This window comes from Chelmon rostratus, chromosome 24 (assembly GCF_017976325.1).
Source record: "Chelmon rostratus isolate fCheRos1 chromosome 24, fCheRos1.pri, whole genome shotgun sequence".
NCBI classification, from domain to species: Eukaryota; Metazoa; Chordata; class Actinopteri; order Chaetodontiformes; family Chaetodontidae; genus Chelmon; species Chelmon rostratus.
The window spans coordinates 4,665,451-4,683,537 of record NC_055681.1 but is presented as its reverse complement, the minus strand read 5'-3'; the positions used below and the strand labels follow the sequence as shown (position 1 = coordinate 4,683,537).

General features: G+C 41.8%; 2 protein-coding genes across 4 annotated transcripts; both read right to left on the bottom strand.

Annotated features, from left to right (window-relative positions):
* Positions 1-2,115: 2,115 nt before the first annotated feature.
* Positions 2,116-4,821, bottom strand: LOC121627167 (glucagon-1-like). Its single transcript, XM_041965870.1, has 6 exons — positions 4,599-4,821; positions 4,394-4,500; positions 3,935-4,090; positions 2,774-2,890; positions 2,221-2,364; positions 2,116-2,140 (listed from the first exon to the last, which is right to left on the bottom strand). The coding sequence occupies exons 2-6, from the start codon at positions 4,489-4,491 to the stop codon at positions 2,116-2,118; spliced, it is 540 nt and encodes a 179-aa protein (XP_041821804.1). The 5' UTR covers positions 4,492-4,500; positions 4,599-4,821.
* Positions 4,822-5,625: 804 nt separating this feature from the next.
* dpp4 (dipeptidyl-peptidase 4) lies at positions 5,626-18,050 on the bottom strand. 3 transcript variants are annotated; one of them, XM_041966096.1, is made up of 26 exons: positions 17,942-18,050; positions 13,147-13,234; positions 12,311-12,409; positions 11,769-11,860; positions 11,540-11,614; positions 11,402-11,454; positions 11,093-11,165; positions 10,763-10,883; positions 10,354-10,508; positions 10,108-10,205; positions 9,888-10,017; positions 9,450-9,488; positions 9,032-9,130; positions 8,845-8,915; positions 8,585-8,638; positions 8,368-8,486; positions 8,221-8,268; positions 8,035-8,133; positions 7,707-7,776; positions 7,429-7,623; positions 7,125-7,179; positions 6,880-6,979; positions 6,725-6,783; positions 6,570-6,642; positions 6,261-6,334; positions 5,626-6,167 (listed from the first exon to the last, which is right to left on the bottom strand). In XM_041966096.1, exons 1-26 carry the CDS (start codon positions 17,945-17,947, stop codon positions 6,075-6,077), a joined length of 2,238 nt encoding a protein of 745 aa, XP_041822030.1. In that variant the 5' UTR covers positions 17,948-18,050; the 3' UTR covers positions 5,626-6,074. The 3 variants fall into 3 exon arrangements, with proteins under 3 accessions (XP_041822030.1, XP_041822031.1, XP_041822029.1); XM_041966097.1 differs by lacking the exon at positions 17,942-18,050 and adding an exon at positions 13,343-15,459; XM_041966095.1 differs by lacking the exon at positions 17,942-18,050 and having other exon boundaries at positions 13,147-15,461.
* Between the last annotated feature and the right edge of the window lie 37 nt (positions 18,051-18,087).

Sequence of the window (18,087 nt, the reverse complement as noted above, 5' to 3'; positions counted from 1 at the left end):
TGGAATTCTGCCTTAAACTTGGTAGTGATAGCTGTACACTTTCTGTTTAATAATTTAAGTCACCTGTATAGAAAAATCAGTTCAGATCTGTTGTTACAATGTGATTTGTTTCACAGGAGTGAGAGAGTGAGTGAGTGAGAGCTTAAATAAAGATGTTAAACAAACTGCTGAGATGATGTGCTTCTTTATTGATCTCTGCACTTGCTCTTGTCCACAGGGAGGTCAGAGGTCAGCTGGGGTTCCAACGTAGGTCATTCCACTCTCACTGCTCTGCTGTATATAGATATTTTTTCACTATTATACCATCCCCAGAGTTATTCTATACAACTCTGAGGCTACAGTGTGTGATTACTGGCTTCCTTGCGTCCACCTTTGACCTCAGGAGCTCCATGTCTGCAGTCTCATGGGAGGTATAGAGCAGAGAGCACCCTGCACCCTCAGGCTGAAGCTCCTCTGGCCTCTGTGTGGCAGAGGTACAGGATCCAGACCTGTATCTCTGACCCGTGATGCTCCCAGAGAGACCACTATCCTGCTTTACAATGACTGCATGAATCAGAAACAGCAGGAGGAAGCTGTTGCACTTCACTGCAGGCCTGATGTGAATTGTGGCTTTTCCTGATTACAGTTATGAACAGATGTTTTATATATTTGTATTTAACTAAAATCATTTATCTGAAATATTCAAAAGAGCTGAAAGATCTGAAGTCTTTTTTTAATAATTTACATAATTTTTCAAGCAAAAAATGTAATTGACAGCTTCTTAGTTGTGTTTTTTGCTGTGATCTAAACATCTTTGGGTTTTCAGCTGCTGATTGGACAAAACTCTTAACCTGAAGACGTAACTTTGGATTCGAGAAAATCATGATGTGCAATTTTTTGGACAAAGTGATTAATATAGAAAATAATCAGCAGATTAATAATGGAAGTAATTGTTAATCGTGGCCCAAGGATTTTAACTTTGCTATCACTTCAAATCAAACTTCAAGCTGCCTGCTATTAACCAAACTTATTAAAAGACCCAAACCAATAATGACTTTGTGTGTATCCAGCAGTGTGATTTATCTTACTCCTCTGTGCCACAGAGCTCCATTTGTTGTCCAAAAACTACCTCAAAGAACTCATCAATGAGCCTCACTGTTGCGCTTCATTACCATTAACACACAGCCTGTAGTTTATTTTGACTCAGTCCCACACATACTGTCCTGTGATGAATACTCACTTGAGCAACAAATGAGTATTAATCCGCCACTGAAAATAGTCCCTAACAAACAAGCTATTCTCTCTTGAATGAGCGATGCTTGATAAAAATACAGTGAGCAGCTGTTTTAGGGAGTTATTCAGCATTTTTTAAGAACAAAACAATGGGTCACTCAAGGGGTTTAGGCCAGGATCCACAGTGACCCAGATCCAGCCTGAGGTCTTTTTCCCAGTTGGGATCAGCAGTTTTCCCCTCCCTTTTCCTACTGTGTCTTAGTGTTTCCCTGTTTCCTGTCCGTCAGGTGTGTGTGTCTGTGTTACTGCAGGTCGTTGCTGAGCACACCTGCTCTTAATCATGCAATCAAAACTCACCTGCTGCCACAGTATTTAAGGACCAGCTTTCCACCCAGTACTGGTTGAACTGTCTGTTCATCCACGCAGTAACTCACTGAAACAACCTGAGTATTTTGCTAGTTGTTTTCTCAAGAAGAAAATGTTGTTATAAAGAAATAAAGAGACGTCTATTTGATGTGCAATTCTAAAAATAATTCCACAAACACACTATGAGAGATTTTATTTTGCAATGCGGATTAAATAATATGCAATGAAACTATGCTACACTTGTTTACTAGAGGCCTACCTGAGATTTTCACTTTTTTGTGTTCTTGTTTTAAAAATATAGAAAATAATTTAAGTTTGTAGAAAAAATACGCCCTCATTTTCATTCCTTCTCTCTGGCGCACCATAAAAACTATGGAAGAGTGGCAGTTTTTGTATCTTTGCATCACATGCAGCAAGTAAAAAAGACTTACAAATTTCAATATCGTGTCGACATTGCAACATGCAAAGCAGTATGGCTTTCTATTCCTCCTGCATATGGCTTTGTGTGCAGCACAGAGGGAGTCCCTGAGGAGTGTCTTATTGGTCCTCTTGTCTTTTCTGACTGCAAAACAGAGAACATCACAGTCATACCAAGTTGAGCATTTGTGCATGCATCAGATGGGTCGTGTCACTCAGTTTTACCTCTCTCCTGAAGGCTTGGAGGTCATGACCCAGAGTAAATATTCCTTGGCAGCCATGGAGTCCAGCACCTTGTTCACGTCACTGGTGAAGCTTCCGTCTACATGCCTCCTGCTGAACGCTTCACCCCGCCTGTCCGTTCCAGATCTGAATGTGTACACAGGCACATCACACAAAGTGCCACTTTCACCGGCAGTGCGGCGTTCATCATAAAATCACTTTTCATCATCTTCATTCGTCTGACAGGTGAAGACAGCGCGTGGCTGGCATCGTTTCGTGATTGGCTCGTCGTGTGCTTGTGTGTCAATCATCGCGTAACACATCAATCAACGCAGTGCAAAAAGTTCAGGTGATTTATTTTAGCACGACCACAAAGAACATCAAGAAAAAAAACAAGCAAAGAAGGGAGAAAGGTGGCGCAAGAAGCAGCTGATTAACTCCTGATCTCTCTGTCTCTCTGGCCATGGTGGAATCAGACACAGGAAGGCCGTGAGGGGTTTTGGTACTGCAGGAGGAGGAGGAGGAGGAGGAGGAGAAGGAAGGAGGGACAGCCTACTCTCTTCTGGCTTGTCCAGACTTGAGCTTGGCGACAAAGTCTTTGATTGCCTGGTCCTTGAGGTAGGAGCTCACGTCGCTGGTGAAGGTCCCGTCTGCATGGCGCTTTTCTGCAGCACTGAAAACACACAGTGAGACTGAGTGAGGACAGCTGAGATGTGTCCCTGCATTGGAAGGTTTCAGTGTCCGAAGGCGTGTCTGACAATTATATTAATAGTTACCTTAAAGATAAAGATTTACATTAAAAAACATGCAAACACTTTGCATTGTTAAAGGCCTTAAAATGATATTTTCTCCATCAGGCTCTCACTATGAGAAATTTCTTTTTTGTGTTCTTCTCTCTGGTTTGAAGTGGGCAGGGCCCACCTAGAAATTGGTGATGTCACATACTTAAGTGCACCAATCAGATTTTAACATTTTGGCTCAGTCATGACTTAGTTTGGTCACTGTCAATCAAACCTGGTCAAACTGCACACACACAGATTAGCAGTTTTTGACTGTTAAACTCTAATATAACTCATAATAGCTGCTAATGTTGCTTTTTAAACTTGATGCTGCTCATTATTCATAATTAATATTAACAGTCATTGGAAATACATACAATTTGAGGCTGGATTTTAAAGATTAAACCAGTGGTTTACAGGTTTTTTGGCCCCTAAGTCGCCTCTCTGGGCCCCTTTCATGTTTCCGCCAGAGACACATCCTCCATCGGCTGCTTTCAATTAAATAACTGTTTGAGGTTCAAAGACATCAAATTATCCAATATTTTCATGTGGATTAAAGTGAAAATGTGTGTAGCAGACCTTTCTTCATCTCACAACCCCTCAGATTTATCTCGTGACCCTTTGGAGGGGCCTGACCCCCAGTTTGGGAAACATGGGGCTAAACCATGTTGAGCAGTATTAACAATAAAAACATGTAATCATGTCAGATATAATAATACATAATTTTACTGCAGAATGATTCATTTAGCTGATAATACTTCTGTACTAATGTACTTCTACTTGTGATGGAGTATTCTCACATTGTGAAGTATCAGATCCTTCTTCCACCACCCCCGTTTAAAGGTTATTTCTAACACCCTGAGCTTGAATATAGCTGCCATTTGAAGCTTTTCACAATCTGATTGTCTGATAGTTGTCCGAATGGACCCCGCACTGACCCGCTCCTCTTGTTGTTCATCAGCCACCGAACGAAGTCCTGTGCCTTCCTGTCCTCCAGGTATTTGCTGTAGTCGTTCGAGAAAGTCCCCTCCGAGTGTCTCTTCATGTTGGACAGCTCCCTCGGCTCGTCCCCTAACGTGTCCTCTGCCTCAAAGCTGGAGGACAACACAGTCGGACCATTGCAATCACTTCGACTTCTATGTGGGTTAAGTTGCAGAAAACGTCTCCTCTGGACATATGAGCTTATCTCAGGCTTATCTTAGACATACTGCTTTTTGGAAATTAACCTAAAATGAACCACTTATACCACAACTTTAATTGTGATTCAGTCAGATTGAAGCATTTCTTCTCTTTTCTTTCCCGTACCTCATAGTTTAAATACAGTTGTATTAAAAGTAGTGACACCTGCGGTTCCTTAAAGAAGCACAATCTCGTTAGTTTAGATGTGATTTCTGTACCTTGAGCTGTCATCACCCTCCAGCAGAGGAACCTGCCAGCTGCTCTGGACCAAGCCGAGGACGAGGAGGATGCCAGCCAGGGATTGGATGCTTTTCATGGTTATAACCTGCACCACAGAACAGCACACACACAGAGAGGGGGTTTACACACACAGTGGATCAGAAAGCTTCAACAGTTTCACCATTAGAACAAAACACAACTCACCTTTCCTTTTCTCTTTCCAAAGAAAGCTTCTGTTAGTTCCTCAGCTTGTTCCTGGAGTCTGAATCCAACCCCCCTCTCTCACCTTATATACTGTAATAGGAGGAGCATGATGGGTCTGCTCAGGTGGGCCAATTTCACCACTCTGCCAGGTCCACCTGTTACTCTCGACCCATTAGACACGGGCCCCATCACATCGGGCGGATCAACGAGCCGAGCATTTGTTCAGAAAGGAAAGGCGCCGTTCATGCGTGATGCCAGCTGGTACTTAGGTGTTAAGATCAAACAATCGCGGCTCATCCTGTCAAACAGAAAGTAGAGAAGATGCTTTAATGTGCTACTGTGTCATCATGATGGGAAGCAATATGTGTGCTGTCACATCTGGGAGGTGAGTCAGTATTTGTGGATTCTTTGCGATCAAAGTCAAAAGATGGGAAATATTGACTTTTTTTTTCGCATCCGTGGCGATTATCTCCATTTTTACAGGCTACTGTTCAATAAAGATCGAGGCTTTACAGAAATAAACGTCCTTGTATTGACTCTCACTCTCTCTCATACACATGGCAAAGATATATCAGCGTAGTGTCGAGGCTGAAACAACACCATATTTCTCAGTTATTATTTCCAAAATTTCCCATAGACCCAAAGTTTTATTGAGCGCAATGAAGAGGAAAGCAAACCCTGCTGTGAGTAACCATCCTGAGCTAAACCCTGAAATTTAACCCTGACTTCAATGAGGCAACGAGTCCACAGCCATGCTAACATCAGCATGCTAACATGCTCCCAAACTAGCATGCTAATTAGTATTTGCATTTGCTGATTAGCACCTAGGCTGGAAGCTGAGGGGAATGTCATTAGTGTGTGTTGTAATTAATTTATCTTGAGTGGAACTCGGTTCATGTATGTGAACTTGATTGACTTGTCTGTTGGGTGTGATGATCCCTCAAAGTTTGAGTTTGTCTAACACTCAGCAGTACTCTGTGTTTATTGCTGTTCGTTTCAAACAAAGGAGCTCTCATTATTTATTTCTTTATTGTTTTACAAAACAGTTATTACACCAAACAGTCAACAATGCCATAAATTTAATAAAACTGTATAAAATCACTGTGGTTCATTGTGTTTCTGTGCACAATTTAATACAACACTGTAAAGACTCGTCTAAGTAGCACAAGTACAGACAGAATATTTTCAACCTTCACTTCATTACATCTGTGTTTTCTGCTCAGGTTTCATGAAATACTGAAACAAACAACTTTTCATGTAGATGTGTTACGAGCAAAGAGGTCATGATTCCCAGATGAGCTGCTGTTTTCTGACAGAATGACGTTACGACGCGTTAAGGTTCCTCTCAGGACGTCTTCCTGCCACGTGGAGCTCTAATCATCAAGCCTACGTTTCCAATTAAAGTCTTCAGCCAAATGAGATTTTCTTTTGATTCCCATGAGGCGATGAAAAGAGATATTGGTGATCCAGCGGACTTCATGCGAAACACCTCAGCAGGAAGTGACTCATGTGGGTGTAGACGTGCTGATAGGCTGAGCCGGGGAGCCCGTGATCTTTGTCTGTGTACCACTGAAAGAAGAAGATAAGATGTCCACATCTTTTTCTCCACGCAATGACCTTAAGAAAGCATGAAGTCTGCCAGTGATCTTCCAGATTACTCACCATGGCCTCAAAGTCCACCTGCTCCTCCACCAGAGCTTCAGAGATCTCGGCCGCCTGCTGGAAATGCACGTTGTCTAGACAACACGACAACAATAACAACAACAACAGAAAGCTTTCAGTGCAGTCCACGGTGTCTGAAAAGAAAGGTCACTAAAAAATTAAACTCATCTGAGCATAAAGATTGGTCGGGGGTCTCAGTTTTGCTGCTATGTTGCTGCATGGAATGTGTGCTTCTGTAGTTTTAAAAGAAACTGCAGCGGCAATGCATGATCGGCATTCCTGTGCAAAACATGAATGCAGACAACTCACCGTCAGCTGTCCCGTGAATCAGAAGATAATCGACTGAGTGGAAATTCTTGGCCCTGTCAGTTACTGTTGAGTTCTGCACACAGTCAGATTAGGGTTTACTGGTGATCACAGGCAATAGAATAACTAATAAAGACCGTCAGATGTGTGAAACTCACAGCGTAGAAGCCGTAATTGCTTGAAGGCTCCAACATGTAACGCTCTGTGTAGATGGAATCTGGAATAAACAGGCGGATAATAGTGGGTCATTCAAGTGCATTGGATCTGTAGCAGTTGCTAACATGAAAAACTGTAAATATATATGTATATATACCGTAATAGAACCATTTGGAGACTGGAGCGACCGCCATTCCACATTTGAAAACTCCGCTCCCGGCTCCCAGGGCCATTGACGTCACATATCCACCATAAGACTGCAAAATATAAACAGCTCGTCTTAGACTTCGGAGGGTCAAACATTAACTTATCCTTAGAGCCATAGCCTCTTAGCTATGCAATTGCAATACATTTTTTTTTGCGTTCTCTTGTTCTTTAATAAAAATGTTTATTAATTCTTACCCAGCCCCAAATAGCAACTCTGTCTTTGTCAATAAAGCCCATGTCGATGAATTTCCTGTAACACAAAAGAGACTCAGCTGAGGGCGCTGAATTAAGCACTGCATGAGAGCAGATCCTGGTCGTCACTCTGTGATGCTCATGACATTTCCTGTGTGTACGTCTGTGTGCACCTGGGAGCATTTCAGCCCCAGAAAAACAAGTCGGATCCAGTTTTATCAAGCCTCCCTGGGAAACAGGGAGGGTGAAACTGTTTGTTTGAGCGGGAGATGCGTTGACTTTCTAAACTGCTCCTCGCTCTCCTTACCTGGCTGCTGTTATCTGATCTTCCACCTCATAGGTTCCCAGACGTTTGTAGATTGCGTGCATTAACTTGTCGCCTTGGTAACCGCTTCCTCTTCCGTCAAAGCTGGCGACGATGATATTCTCGGTGCTGGCCAGGTACGTGGACCAGCTCACCCTGTAGACGTAGTCTACTTTCTGGCTGCAGGGACCAGCATACCTGTAGGGTTGGAAAGGTTCAGTATCAGTGTATTTGCCCTCTTTTTGAAAGCATTGACATGTTCTTTTTGGATGGATCCTTACACATCTATTAGTAAAGGGTACTTCTTGGACTCATCGAATCCTGGAGGCAAAAACATCTGGTACCAGAGAGCTGTCGAAACATGAGCGTCCACATATCAGGGTTAAAAACAATGGTGGAAGAGATACCTGATGTTGCAAAGGGCCACAAGATAAATCTGAGCAGCAGTAAGATGCTAAATGAGGTGGTAAAGACGCTTTTTGTGAAAATATTGCATTGCATTTTACCTCTTTGAGCCTCAAACAGTCAAAGGAATAGTTCAGCAGTTTGGAAAATGTGCTTAATCGCGGCCTTGCTGAGAGTTAGAGTTAATGGTAAAGATTAACTCACTGAATCCTTCAATAACGATGGTGTCTCGACGCATGGTGGGCATCTGGATGTCAGATATCAGTCTCTTGAATTCATTGTTATTCTCCAGAACTTTTACTTCTGCAAATATAAAGACATAAAAAGCTCATTAGAATAACAATTAATGTTACATGTAATTTTAAATTTAATTCAAAGTATGTGGACTACCTTTATTATTCAGGGTATCCCTGAGAGAATAGTGAGGAATGCCAGGACCTTTGTGTTAAAATGACAAAAAATATATACTTTTAATAATGCATTTATTTTAAATAAAATGCCATCAGGGAGGGACCAAAGAGATGAAGCATGACTGACCACTGCAGCTCATCCGGTAGAAGGAGGCATTGTGGCTGAAGTAGGCCGAGTTATACTGACAGTCTTCTCCATGGGGCACACAAGTCAGACACGTCTTTGTCTTTCCTTCTTTGGTCCACCTGACACACACACACACACACACATACACTGTAAGTCTGAAGAAATGAAATGAAATGTGTTTTCAAAAGTAATAAAACTGTAAAATAAAGACCCTTACTTGAACACATTCCTTCCTCCTGGCTTTCCACCCATTTCATTACTTGAGAAATATCTGTGGAATAATTGGAATGAATGAGACTTCAGAGGAAATCAGCTCATGGGACATTTCTGTTTTCTCTTAAACTCCATTGTGACTTAGCGAGAATCCAAATATGCCAGAATTAGATTTGGGAAAGTTCTGAAAATGATGCGTTAGAGACATGAAGAATATTGAGATTTGATGGAAAGGTGCAGCTGCAGTAAAGCTATCCAACTTACACACTATCTGCAGTTACTTTCAGAATGTCAATGACTTCCCATTTTCCAGAGGTGATTGCTGTGATTTTTTCCTGCATGAATGAGTCACAACAGAACATGAGTGGGCGGTAACATGAGAAACATTCATGAAGGACATTGTGCAGTGTGTGATACTGGACAAGTGGCTAAAATAAATCATTTTACCTACCGCGGCCACATGATGGATGTGTTTGTACTGTTCGCTGTCGCTCATCAGCAGGTAGTAGCTGCTGCCGTCTGTGTCAAAAACTGGTTCTGATGGAGCAAACTGGGAAGAACAAGTGTGTTAGCTAGTTGGCGACATAATCAGCAGCTCCAAATAGTCTCCTAAAACAGCTGGTCGGTGTAGTTTCTGGCAAACATCAATCAAACAGGAGGAAATAGTGCGTTTGTGGGGGACTATTTTCAGCGGTGGATGAATCCACATGTGGTGCTCCAGGAAGTATTTCTGGGATGGAGTCAGAGTAAACTACAGTGTGTGTTTTATGGTCATTAAGAAACATGTTGCCCAGTGTATTTTTGTGTTATTTGTATAGAAACTGGAAAAGTATCACCAGACGTGTCCTTCATCAGGGTGCTGTACGTACCCGCCCAACCCAACCGCTGGGACTATTCACCTCCTGTTGCTGTAAAAAGAAATACGATTGTTCTTTTATAGCAGCACTAAGCTACATTTTATAACAACACACCCACTTTATCAGAACACAAAGAGATGTTGTCATTCTTAAGCTAACACAGGGAATTTCCAACAGCAAGGCTGCTGCAGCACATGAATCATTTTTACACAAATGAGATCATTGAAGCGGCTGCAATTAACTAAAATGCTGCTTGTTGCTTTAAGCTGGAAATGTCTGAACTTCATGTGATCGACAGAATAAACTGTGCAGATCTGTTAAACCTTTAACTCGTTCTTCCCTTCAAAAAATGGTTTGTGTACTGAAAAACTCTCTCAGTTTCTCCACCGTGTATTTACACTGTTTGATGCAGATAAAACAAAACCACCTGTTCTTAACGTCATGTTTTACCTGAAAAGGTTCCCATTTAGATCCACTGGAATCGTAGATCTGAACGATGAGGTGTTGTTGTACTCTCTTCAGCCACTGGACAGCAATACGATTATCTGTCACCCAAGTGACAGTGGCCAGGTAGTGTTCACTGAGGGCAACAAAGAAATAAAAGAAGTTATGACACTCCAAGCTCCTAAAAATACAAAGTATATATGCATTATAAAAGATATGTCGTTACCTCGAGCTGAATGAGTCTGGAACGACAACCTCAGTGATTAGAGTTGTGTTGTCAGTGTCCACAACAAACAGCTTCACAGTCGGGTTTGGAGTTCCTGGCTGCACGGGAAAGAACAGAGGATGCACCAGATAATAAAGATTACACCAAGCAAGTGTGGACCGAGCGTACCCAGCTCACTGACATACAACAAATAATGATCAAGTACAAGCTTGTGAGGGTCAAACAAGCCTGGAATGGACGCCCCACCTTCGGATAGGGAATGTGAACAGTGCTGGGGTACTCCTTGTCGCCGTACCAGGTGTACTCTATGATGTGGACCTTAGTGTCGTCGGTCTCGATGTAAGCCACGTACTTCCCCCCGGGCGACCACCAGAGGCCTTGACTGGATGAGAACATCTCCTCTGGAGGGGATACAGATGCTTAGTCAAGTAAAGGTACTGGCACTTTAGAAGAAGTGAAAGCGATCATCAAAATAACTGAGCGAGAGTCCAAAAATATATCGAGCAGTGAGTGAATAACGAGCGATAAGGAGAGCTCTTATTAAAACCAGGTGTAAATGCAAAGGCCTGTGGATCAGATGTCATTTTCCACATGATGTATCCAGATATTAAAGCCACGTGTAAACGGGCTTTATAGTTTGACATGAATTACTCACCCTCATACACCCAGTCTGGGATCCCGTTTAAAATCTCATTCTCCTTGCCATTGGTAGTGACTTGCTGTGGCGGCGACTCAGGGCTGCTCTTCACATACACATTATTTTTCCAAACATAGGCCTGAAAATACAATGAGAATACAAACACATTCAGAAAAGACCGTCTGGCTTGTTTTCTGGACCCTCTCAAACCCATTTTGAACCCATTTTTGCTCTGGTCAAGTGTTTGGGGAAGGTTGTGCTCGATCACGTCATCCATCAACACTTCAAAGCCGAACTGCCGCTCACAGCTTTGTACACATAACCGAGCATTCGTCCGCCCAGGCTTACCAGTTTGTTGCCTTGAGGAGCCCAGGCAAAGTACTGAACTTCATCAGGAATGTCAGAGGGGTCGAGAAATTTGCTGAAATTGAGTGGGGGGAAAAGATATAAGCTTTACTTCTCTGCAAAGTGATTTCTACAACTGCTGTTCTGTTTCTAATAAAGGAAACACTTAAAATTAACCAACTTTGCATGCATAACATAGACGGCTTGGCGGACGCTTTTAACTGGAGTGCATTATCATAAGTGCATGGTTTTAACCGTCCATAGGCAGAGTTGTAAAAATGAAACAACGAAATTCACAGTTGGGGTACTTACCCTGATTCCCGGTCATAAAGTGAATATATAGCTGTAAATGAATGCCTCCACAGCTAATGGGACAAAAAAAAAATCACTCTGTAGATCACTTCAGCTTTAAATATGCATCATATGAGTGTGGATAAAAGTTTAGCGTACCTTGGAATGGTTGCTCATGAATGCGACATATCTGCGGTCAGCAGACAGCTGGTAATCATAGGCGCTTTTTTCATCCTGTGTTGGAAAAAAGAAACCTGTTGTGACCCCCTGCTCATGACCTCGCACACAACGCCGCATTTGTTCAGAAAATTTTCACGCTGCTATCATGCGGTTTAAGCTGCTGACACAAAAGAAGCACACAGACACACATGTGGGGAGGATGGCTTACAAACTTGTCGCCGGTCAAGAACGGTGAGGACGCATTTGTGAGCACATCGTGGAGGTGGACTGTGTCCCCCGTCTTCTGAAGATACTCATAATCTGCGGGGGAAGGAGGAGAAAAACCCGATGATGGAACGACATGAAACTGTGCAGTTCATCATGAGGGGACCATGAATATTCAGCTACACTCCAGCTAGTGTGGCGGCTTGTAGTTAGATCAATGTATGAGGTAACTGTGAGCTAACAGTCATTAATTGATGATCCATTAAGTGTTAACCAATCACATAAACCTACCCTGTGTTAATCTAGCCATCAGGACCATCTAAATGTTAAAAATAATTCCATGCATACTTGCACGCATGAACAAACACACGCAGACAGACACGTGAATGAGGGGATCAATCCCAGTGAATTAGTAACCAGAATAAAGGACAATACTGTAGCTGATAGACAATAAAGCATCCTCAGTAACACATTTACAATTCTGAGTACAAAGGCTGTGATCATGGTCACTGTCAAGGTTTAATTCAGACCATAAACGGACCCCACCTGAGATCCACCTCATGCTGTAGGACCTTGGTTTCAGTGAATTGTTGAAGACGTCCTCCAGGGTGAAATAAGTCTGGTCGCCGCCCCCACCCTGATCATCTAACATCAACATGTAAGAAGGTTAGAGCCTGGCAGGGACTTGACGGTCACAGGTCACAGATATTATATCATACACACACATCATGATCATCATCATAAAGGAAGATGAGTGCTGTAAAGGCCGCAACTGATAATGACAAGTGGAAAATTGCCTACGTCAGTGTGTGTTTGCGGGGTAATTATAGGAACTGATACTGAGGGAGTTTGAAGCTATATAAAGGCATGCATGTGTATCATCGAAACTAAACTATAAACCTCCCTTTGTAATATATATATGTATATATATATATGTGTGTGTGTGTGTGTGTGTGTGCACATCTAAATTTAATTGTGTATGTTGTTTTTTCTATATTTTTGCATTACTTAAATTATTGTTCAGTCCTTTGTTGTTGGTTTTGTCTTTTTGTCCTCTTTCAGCTGTTTCTTCCTACGCAAGTAAATGAGTGCAGTGATTAAACCGGAGTCGAATTCCTCGTATGTGCACACACACACACACATATATATAGAGAGAGAGGAAATCAGCCTGTGTGTTTGTTTTTAAATGAAAATATAAATTCTGAGTTGAACTGCTTCACAACATCAGTATTTTGAAGAGGTGCCATTTAACAGTGGTCCAAACGGATCGTGCGTAATGACGCGTGCGTAATGTTCTTTCTTTCCGATGTGTTTAACGGTGCGTCGGGGCGCAGATGATGCACTAATTCCAACATGTGAATCACTTAAAAGCAAAGACTCACCTTTCAAATATAAAGCCGTGGGCACCGCTATCAAGACGACGACGACTGCTACCCCGAAGACTCCGAGGAGCACCTTCCCGACGGAGACCTGATCAGGAGTGAACGGACAAAAGTGAGAAAAGCGCTCCGAAGATCTCCTTGTGGAGCAAAACCCATCACAACAACGACAAGTGAGTATAAACAAAACAGCACCAACCATTGTTTCTGCGCTTTGGTGGAGTGTTGAACCAATATCCGTCCAAATCACAACTCCATCGATCCAGCCAGCTGCGCACGCGGGGAACACTGAAGTTATGCGATACTCTGGCTGTGCTGTTAAATATTATCTGAACCGAAGTTTCAAAGGTGGGACAACAAGGTCCAGCGGTGTAAAGTTCGTCTGGTTTGATGGTGTTTTGAGGAAGTGCTTTTCGAGCTGTTCACCAAACTGTCCACTGTTTGTCACAAGTCATTCATTCGTGCGTCCAGACAAATCGCCCCCTTCTCTCTGAGAATATGGCACTTTTATAGGCTTCACTTACATGATAACCAGGATTCTGCTTGTAAAGTGCCAACGATATAAAACAAGCTTCCCTGTTGCTCAGACGTGCTGTGCGCAGAATGCTCACTGTAACAGGGAGTTGAGCAGTTTACTGAGTGAAGAGCATGAAATAATGTGGCTGCACAGTGAAAAGCCACAAATATGACACTGGTTCAGGCAGTGACTCATGACACTGCTTGCTTACTGTCATCAAGCTGTGTGCAAACAATTTCCCCCATAATAGAACAGACCGCAGAAAAACAAAAGGATCCATGTGCAGAAGTACTGTTAGATGAACAGGAAATACATGATTGAAATGTAATTAATACACAAAACATTAGGGGTGTTTTAGGGAGTTTTCCAGATGTTTAATACTGTACGATACTGTCACACATCTGCAGGACCTTCAGCTGTCAGAGTCCACGTGGGCATCTACTAACACCTCATGAAGGATATTCAGCCCTCACTCCAGACTTCCATTTGCTGAATTGTTAATTTAAAGATACAAGTGGTGGATTTTTTTTTTAATAGTTGGTGTAAAAGGTGTGATTTGGTGCCATATAAATAAAACTAAACTGAATTACATATTCGGTATGCTTAAATTTTGCAATAGTTGGGCTAAAAACAGTGTAGAAATACATTTAATGAATAAAAATGTCAATTTAAATGTTTTTCCCACCACAGTTTATTCCTGGCAGAGTGGATTTGGATTTGTAGAAAGCAGCTTTTAGTAGGGAAACTGAGGACATACAACTAGATTTAAATTAATTTTTTAAAAAAAGTTAAAACATGGAAAAATATTCATAGTGTAGATCTTTTCACAGTCTCCTGGACTCATAACCTCAGGTTACTTAAAATCCAGCTATGACCCTGACTGCTATCTGCTACAGGCAATGCACGTTTATCTGCACAGCACGTTTCATATACTCATGCAATTCAGTTTGCTTTACGGGGTAATAAAGACACACCAAACGTCCGATAAAAGTACAGATGAGCCAGAGAAAGATACAAATACTTTAAAGTGAGACTCTGACTTTTGAAAGAAGGAAGAGCCCACAGTGAAAAGCCTGCTCGGGTATGATCACTGCTAATACTGATATTTCTACAAAAATCACTGCGTTTGTTTCCCGACATCATGACTACTTGTCATACATACTTACTCATATATAACGTACTTGTGCAACTGTCACGCTGTATTTTAGCATTTACTGTTATCCCATAACCGTCCCTTGTGGCCACAGTGGCTGCTGGTCAGCAAAGGTTGCGTAGTGTCACTTTAAAGCGAGGCTATGTAATTTTAGTTGAAGAAGCAGCACATTGTTTTTCTTACAAGCTAAAAGTGAAGCTCTAAAGGAATAAATCACACCTTTTCTCAGTTCAGTACACTCAGGGGTGTTGCATCTGCAGCCTTGCTCTGTCTGCCATGACCAGTAGCTTCTGGAGGCTAAAGTTAGCAAACTTAGGTAGATATTGTTGCGAAACAGACGTAACTGAGTCAGTCTGCTGACTTTGAATCTTTTCTACTTACGCCATGTTTGTACATTTAACGTTATCCCGTAATTGTCACCTGTGGGTACCGTGGGTTCTGCTCAGCAGACATTACATAGGCTTCACTGCTGTATTGCCACAGTTCAAGCTGAACACACTCCTGGCTTCATCGCCTCTTTAAATAAACCCTTTTGTAATACTGGGCAGCTGAAAGCATTCAGGCCTTGTTTGTTGAGTTACTTCCCCTTTTGACTCATGTCACGAAATTTGCCATCATCCGGTCAAATTTTCAATTTATCCAATCCTTTGGTTCTTGACCTGCAAAATAATAGCATTCCCATTAGCCGCAGCTGTTCTTTCTGCATAATGTTAATTAGCAAATGCTAGTATGCTAATATGCTAGATTAAGATGGTGAACACTGTAAACATTATACCTGCAAAACATTGTCATGTTAGCATTGTTCGATGTTTGCGTGCACATATTAGCATTTAGCTCTGCTCTGCTCGCGTGCAGCCTCACAGAGCGGCTGGCATGGCTGTGGACTCGTATCAGCAGCCTCTTTCTTCACACCTCTCACTCCTCATGTGTCTGAATTGTGTCCAGGTGTGACCAGTCTGCTGCACAGCTGAGGCAAAGGCCAGTGAACCAAATGTCATAAATGAGAGTGTTTACATTATCATTAATAAGCTTTTTGTTTCAGTTTTATTTATGCATGCAAGAATTTTTAAGCTGATCTTTAAAAACAGGATTCACAGACGGAAATAAAAGTCCATATTAGTCCATGTTGCCACAGACTGGGGAAGTTTTCCTCTTTGTACATACTGTAAGTGCTGAGCAGTCACAGTAAACGCTAAAAGCCTGTTAAAAGCTTAACAAATACGAAGCTGTGCCTTTATGAGGAATAGACATCATATTCTGCACTCGCTCCCCTCACACCGGACATCCTCAGCAAACAAATTGACAGTGGATGCTTCCCCTAATGCAGCACGGCTTGTTTGAAGAGCGTCACTTCGTAGATGCCTCCATTTGCCCGACACTGAGCGCGACTAAAATCGTTTATAGGTGTCGGTTTGAACACATTTCGTCTTACTGGACAGATGTAGTGTTGGTGTGTGGAGGCAGACAGAAGGAGAATGAATAAGAAAGGAAACAGCCTTTTGTGCACAACAGAGCTTTGATTGGTCATATAATGTGTGTATGAATGTGTCTGAGTAGATTATTTCTTATATATAAAGACATTTAAAGGTGTTTAAAGCTCGTACACATCATGTCTTCCTGGCTACTGTTTCCCTATAAATCAATATTTTTGTTATTAATAACTGAAAATGAGGGGAAAGGATGCTGATGATATGAAACAGTCCTACAAATGATGTTTAATTATCAATTATTTTTTCAATTAATCCAAAAAAAGCCCATTATTAGTTCTCAGAGTCTACAGTGACGCCTCAGACAAAAGGGTACAATTTGTTACAGCTACAGCGCGTAATACTGTTTATATGTTATATCCTGCAATTGATGCTGGGTATTTGCACTTGAAAATGTTCGACCGTGACCAGGTCCTCTCGGGGAAACGTCCAGTGTTTATTCAGAGGGATAAACGGGGATGCTTGGTTTTGATTTCAACAGTTGTGTGTAAGTGTCAGTGCTATAATTGCATTCTTGGCTCGAGTTGCGTTCGAGTCGAGGCGTTTGTGTCTGGGGAACTGTGAGGGAATCACTGGTGTTAGAAATGGGTCAGTGAATCTTCTGCTAACATCCTTGGAGCAGTGTGTGTTTCTGCTTAATGTACTGTAGCAGCAGCTGACCTCAACACCGCCTGCACCTCTGTGCAAAGACACCTAACCTCTCTGCTACTGTTACTGCTGCTATTTTAAAAATGCAGTGTGTGTTTCAGTTTGTCAAACATACAGCAACTACCAAGAAAAGACATGAAAACATGAAGGAGAGGAAATGCATATACGTCTCCTCAGATATTTGTTCTTCACTCGAGTATTTCCTTTTCAAGCTAGTTTATACTTCTGCTAGAAGGTTTACATCTACAACATTTGATCATTATAACAAATAAGATTAAACTACCCAACAATATCTAACATAATTCAAACTCTACCAGCTAAAACGTCAACATTTTGAATGTTTATGTGTAACATCTGTAAACTAGTAACGGCCACATGGAGCAAAATTGTGTTTCAGTAGAGTAATTTAGTAGATGTACTTAGTTATTTTGCACCACTGCTTTTACTTGAGTAAAGGATTTGAACACTTCTCCCGCCACTGCACAATATACACACAGATATGCAGAACACATGTATTCATTGTACATCACCTAAATTCTTTACTAAAATGCTGTGTTTTCAGTTTGAAGTTGTTTGGTGTATTATAAACTACAACTTCTCTGATTCTACTGCACCTTTATTCTTATGATACCTTTAAAAACTGTCCCGGACTTCACACGCTCTTCTGTCGATGCATTTGCATATCAAACAGCCATAGTTTTGTCAGGAAGTCCACGTTTGCAGACTTGAAAGTATCGTGATGTTCAGGACAACATTTTGTGAATGAATAATGAAATAGTATGATGCGGACCGCAGAAAGACAATCGCAGAGAAAAGCACTTTCTAAGTGCTCTCTGGGCTTTTCAAATATGTTACGCCACACTGTCACGTCATGTGACTTTAAATGCATAATAAAAATATGGAGGCGTTTCACAAAAAAACTTAACATTATTCACATACATATTATTCCTACAAGTCCTCACATCTGCATGTTATTATTATAACATTATTTACCTTCATAGCTGCCAGTGTAAGCCCTCAAGAACCAGCAGCTCTGTCAGACACCAATCACACTTTCACTAATCTCACAGTTACAGCCAGGTTTCAGTGCATGACTGTTGGCATGCCACTGTGGTTAGAAAGCTGACGCCTCCCACCAC

Bases quoted from the DNA above. Each gene is read 5' to 3' on its own strand.
- LOC121627167 (XM_041965870.1), bottom strand. From the start codon at position 4,491: ATGAAAAGCATCCAATCCCTGGCTGGCATCCTCCTCGTCCTCGGCTTG. The intron at 2,891-3,934 runs GTCAGTGCGGGG...GTGTGTTTTCAG, and splicing joins ATGAACAACAAGAGGAGCGG to TGCTGCAGAAAAGCGCCATG. The intron at 2,141-2,220 runs GTAAAACTGAGT...TCTGTTTTGCAG, and splicing joins TCCAAGCCTTCAGGAGAGAG to TCAGAAAAGACAAGAGGACC.
- dpp4 (XM_041966095.1), bottom strand. From the start codon at position 13,345: ATGGTTGGTGCTGTTTTGTTTATACTCACTTGTCGTTGTTGTGATGGG. The intron at 11,861-12,310 runs GTGGGGTCCGTT...CTTCCCCCGCAG, and splicing joins CAGCATGAGGTGGATCTCAG to ATTATGAGTATCTTCAGAAG. The intron at 10,884-11,092 runs GTAAGCCTGGGC...TTGTATTTTCAG, and splicing joins CTCCTCAAGGCAACAAACTG to GCCTATGTTTGGAAAAATAA.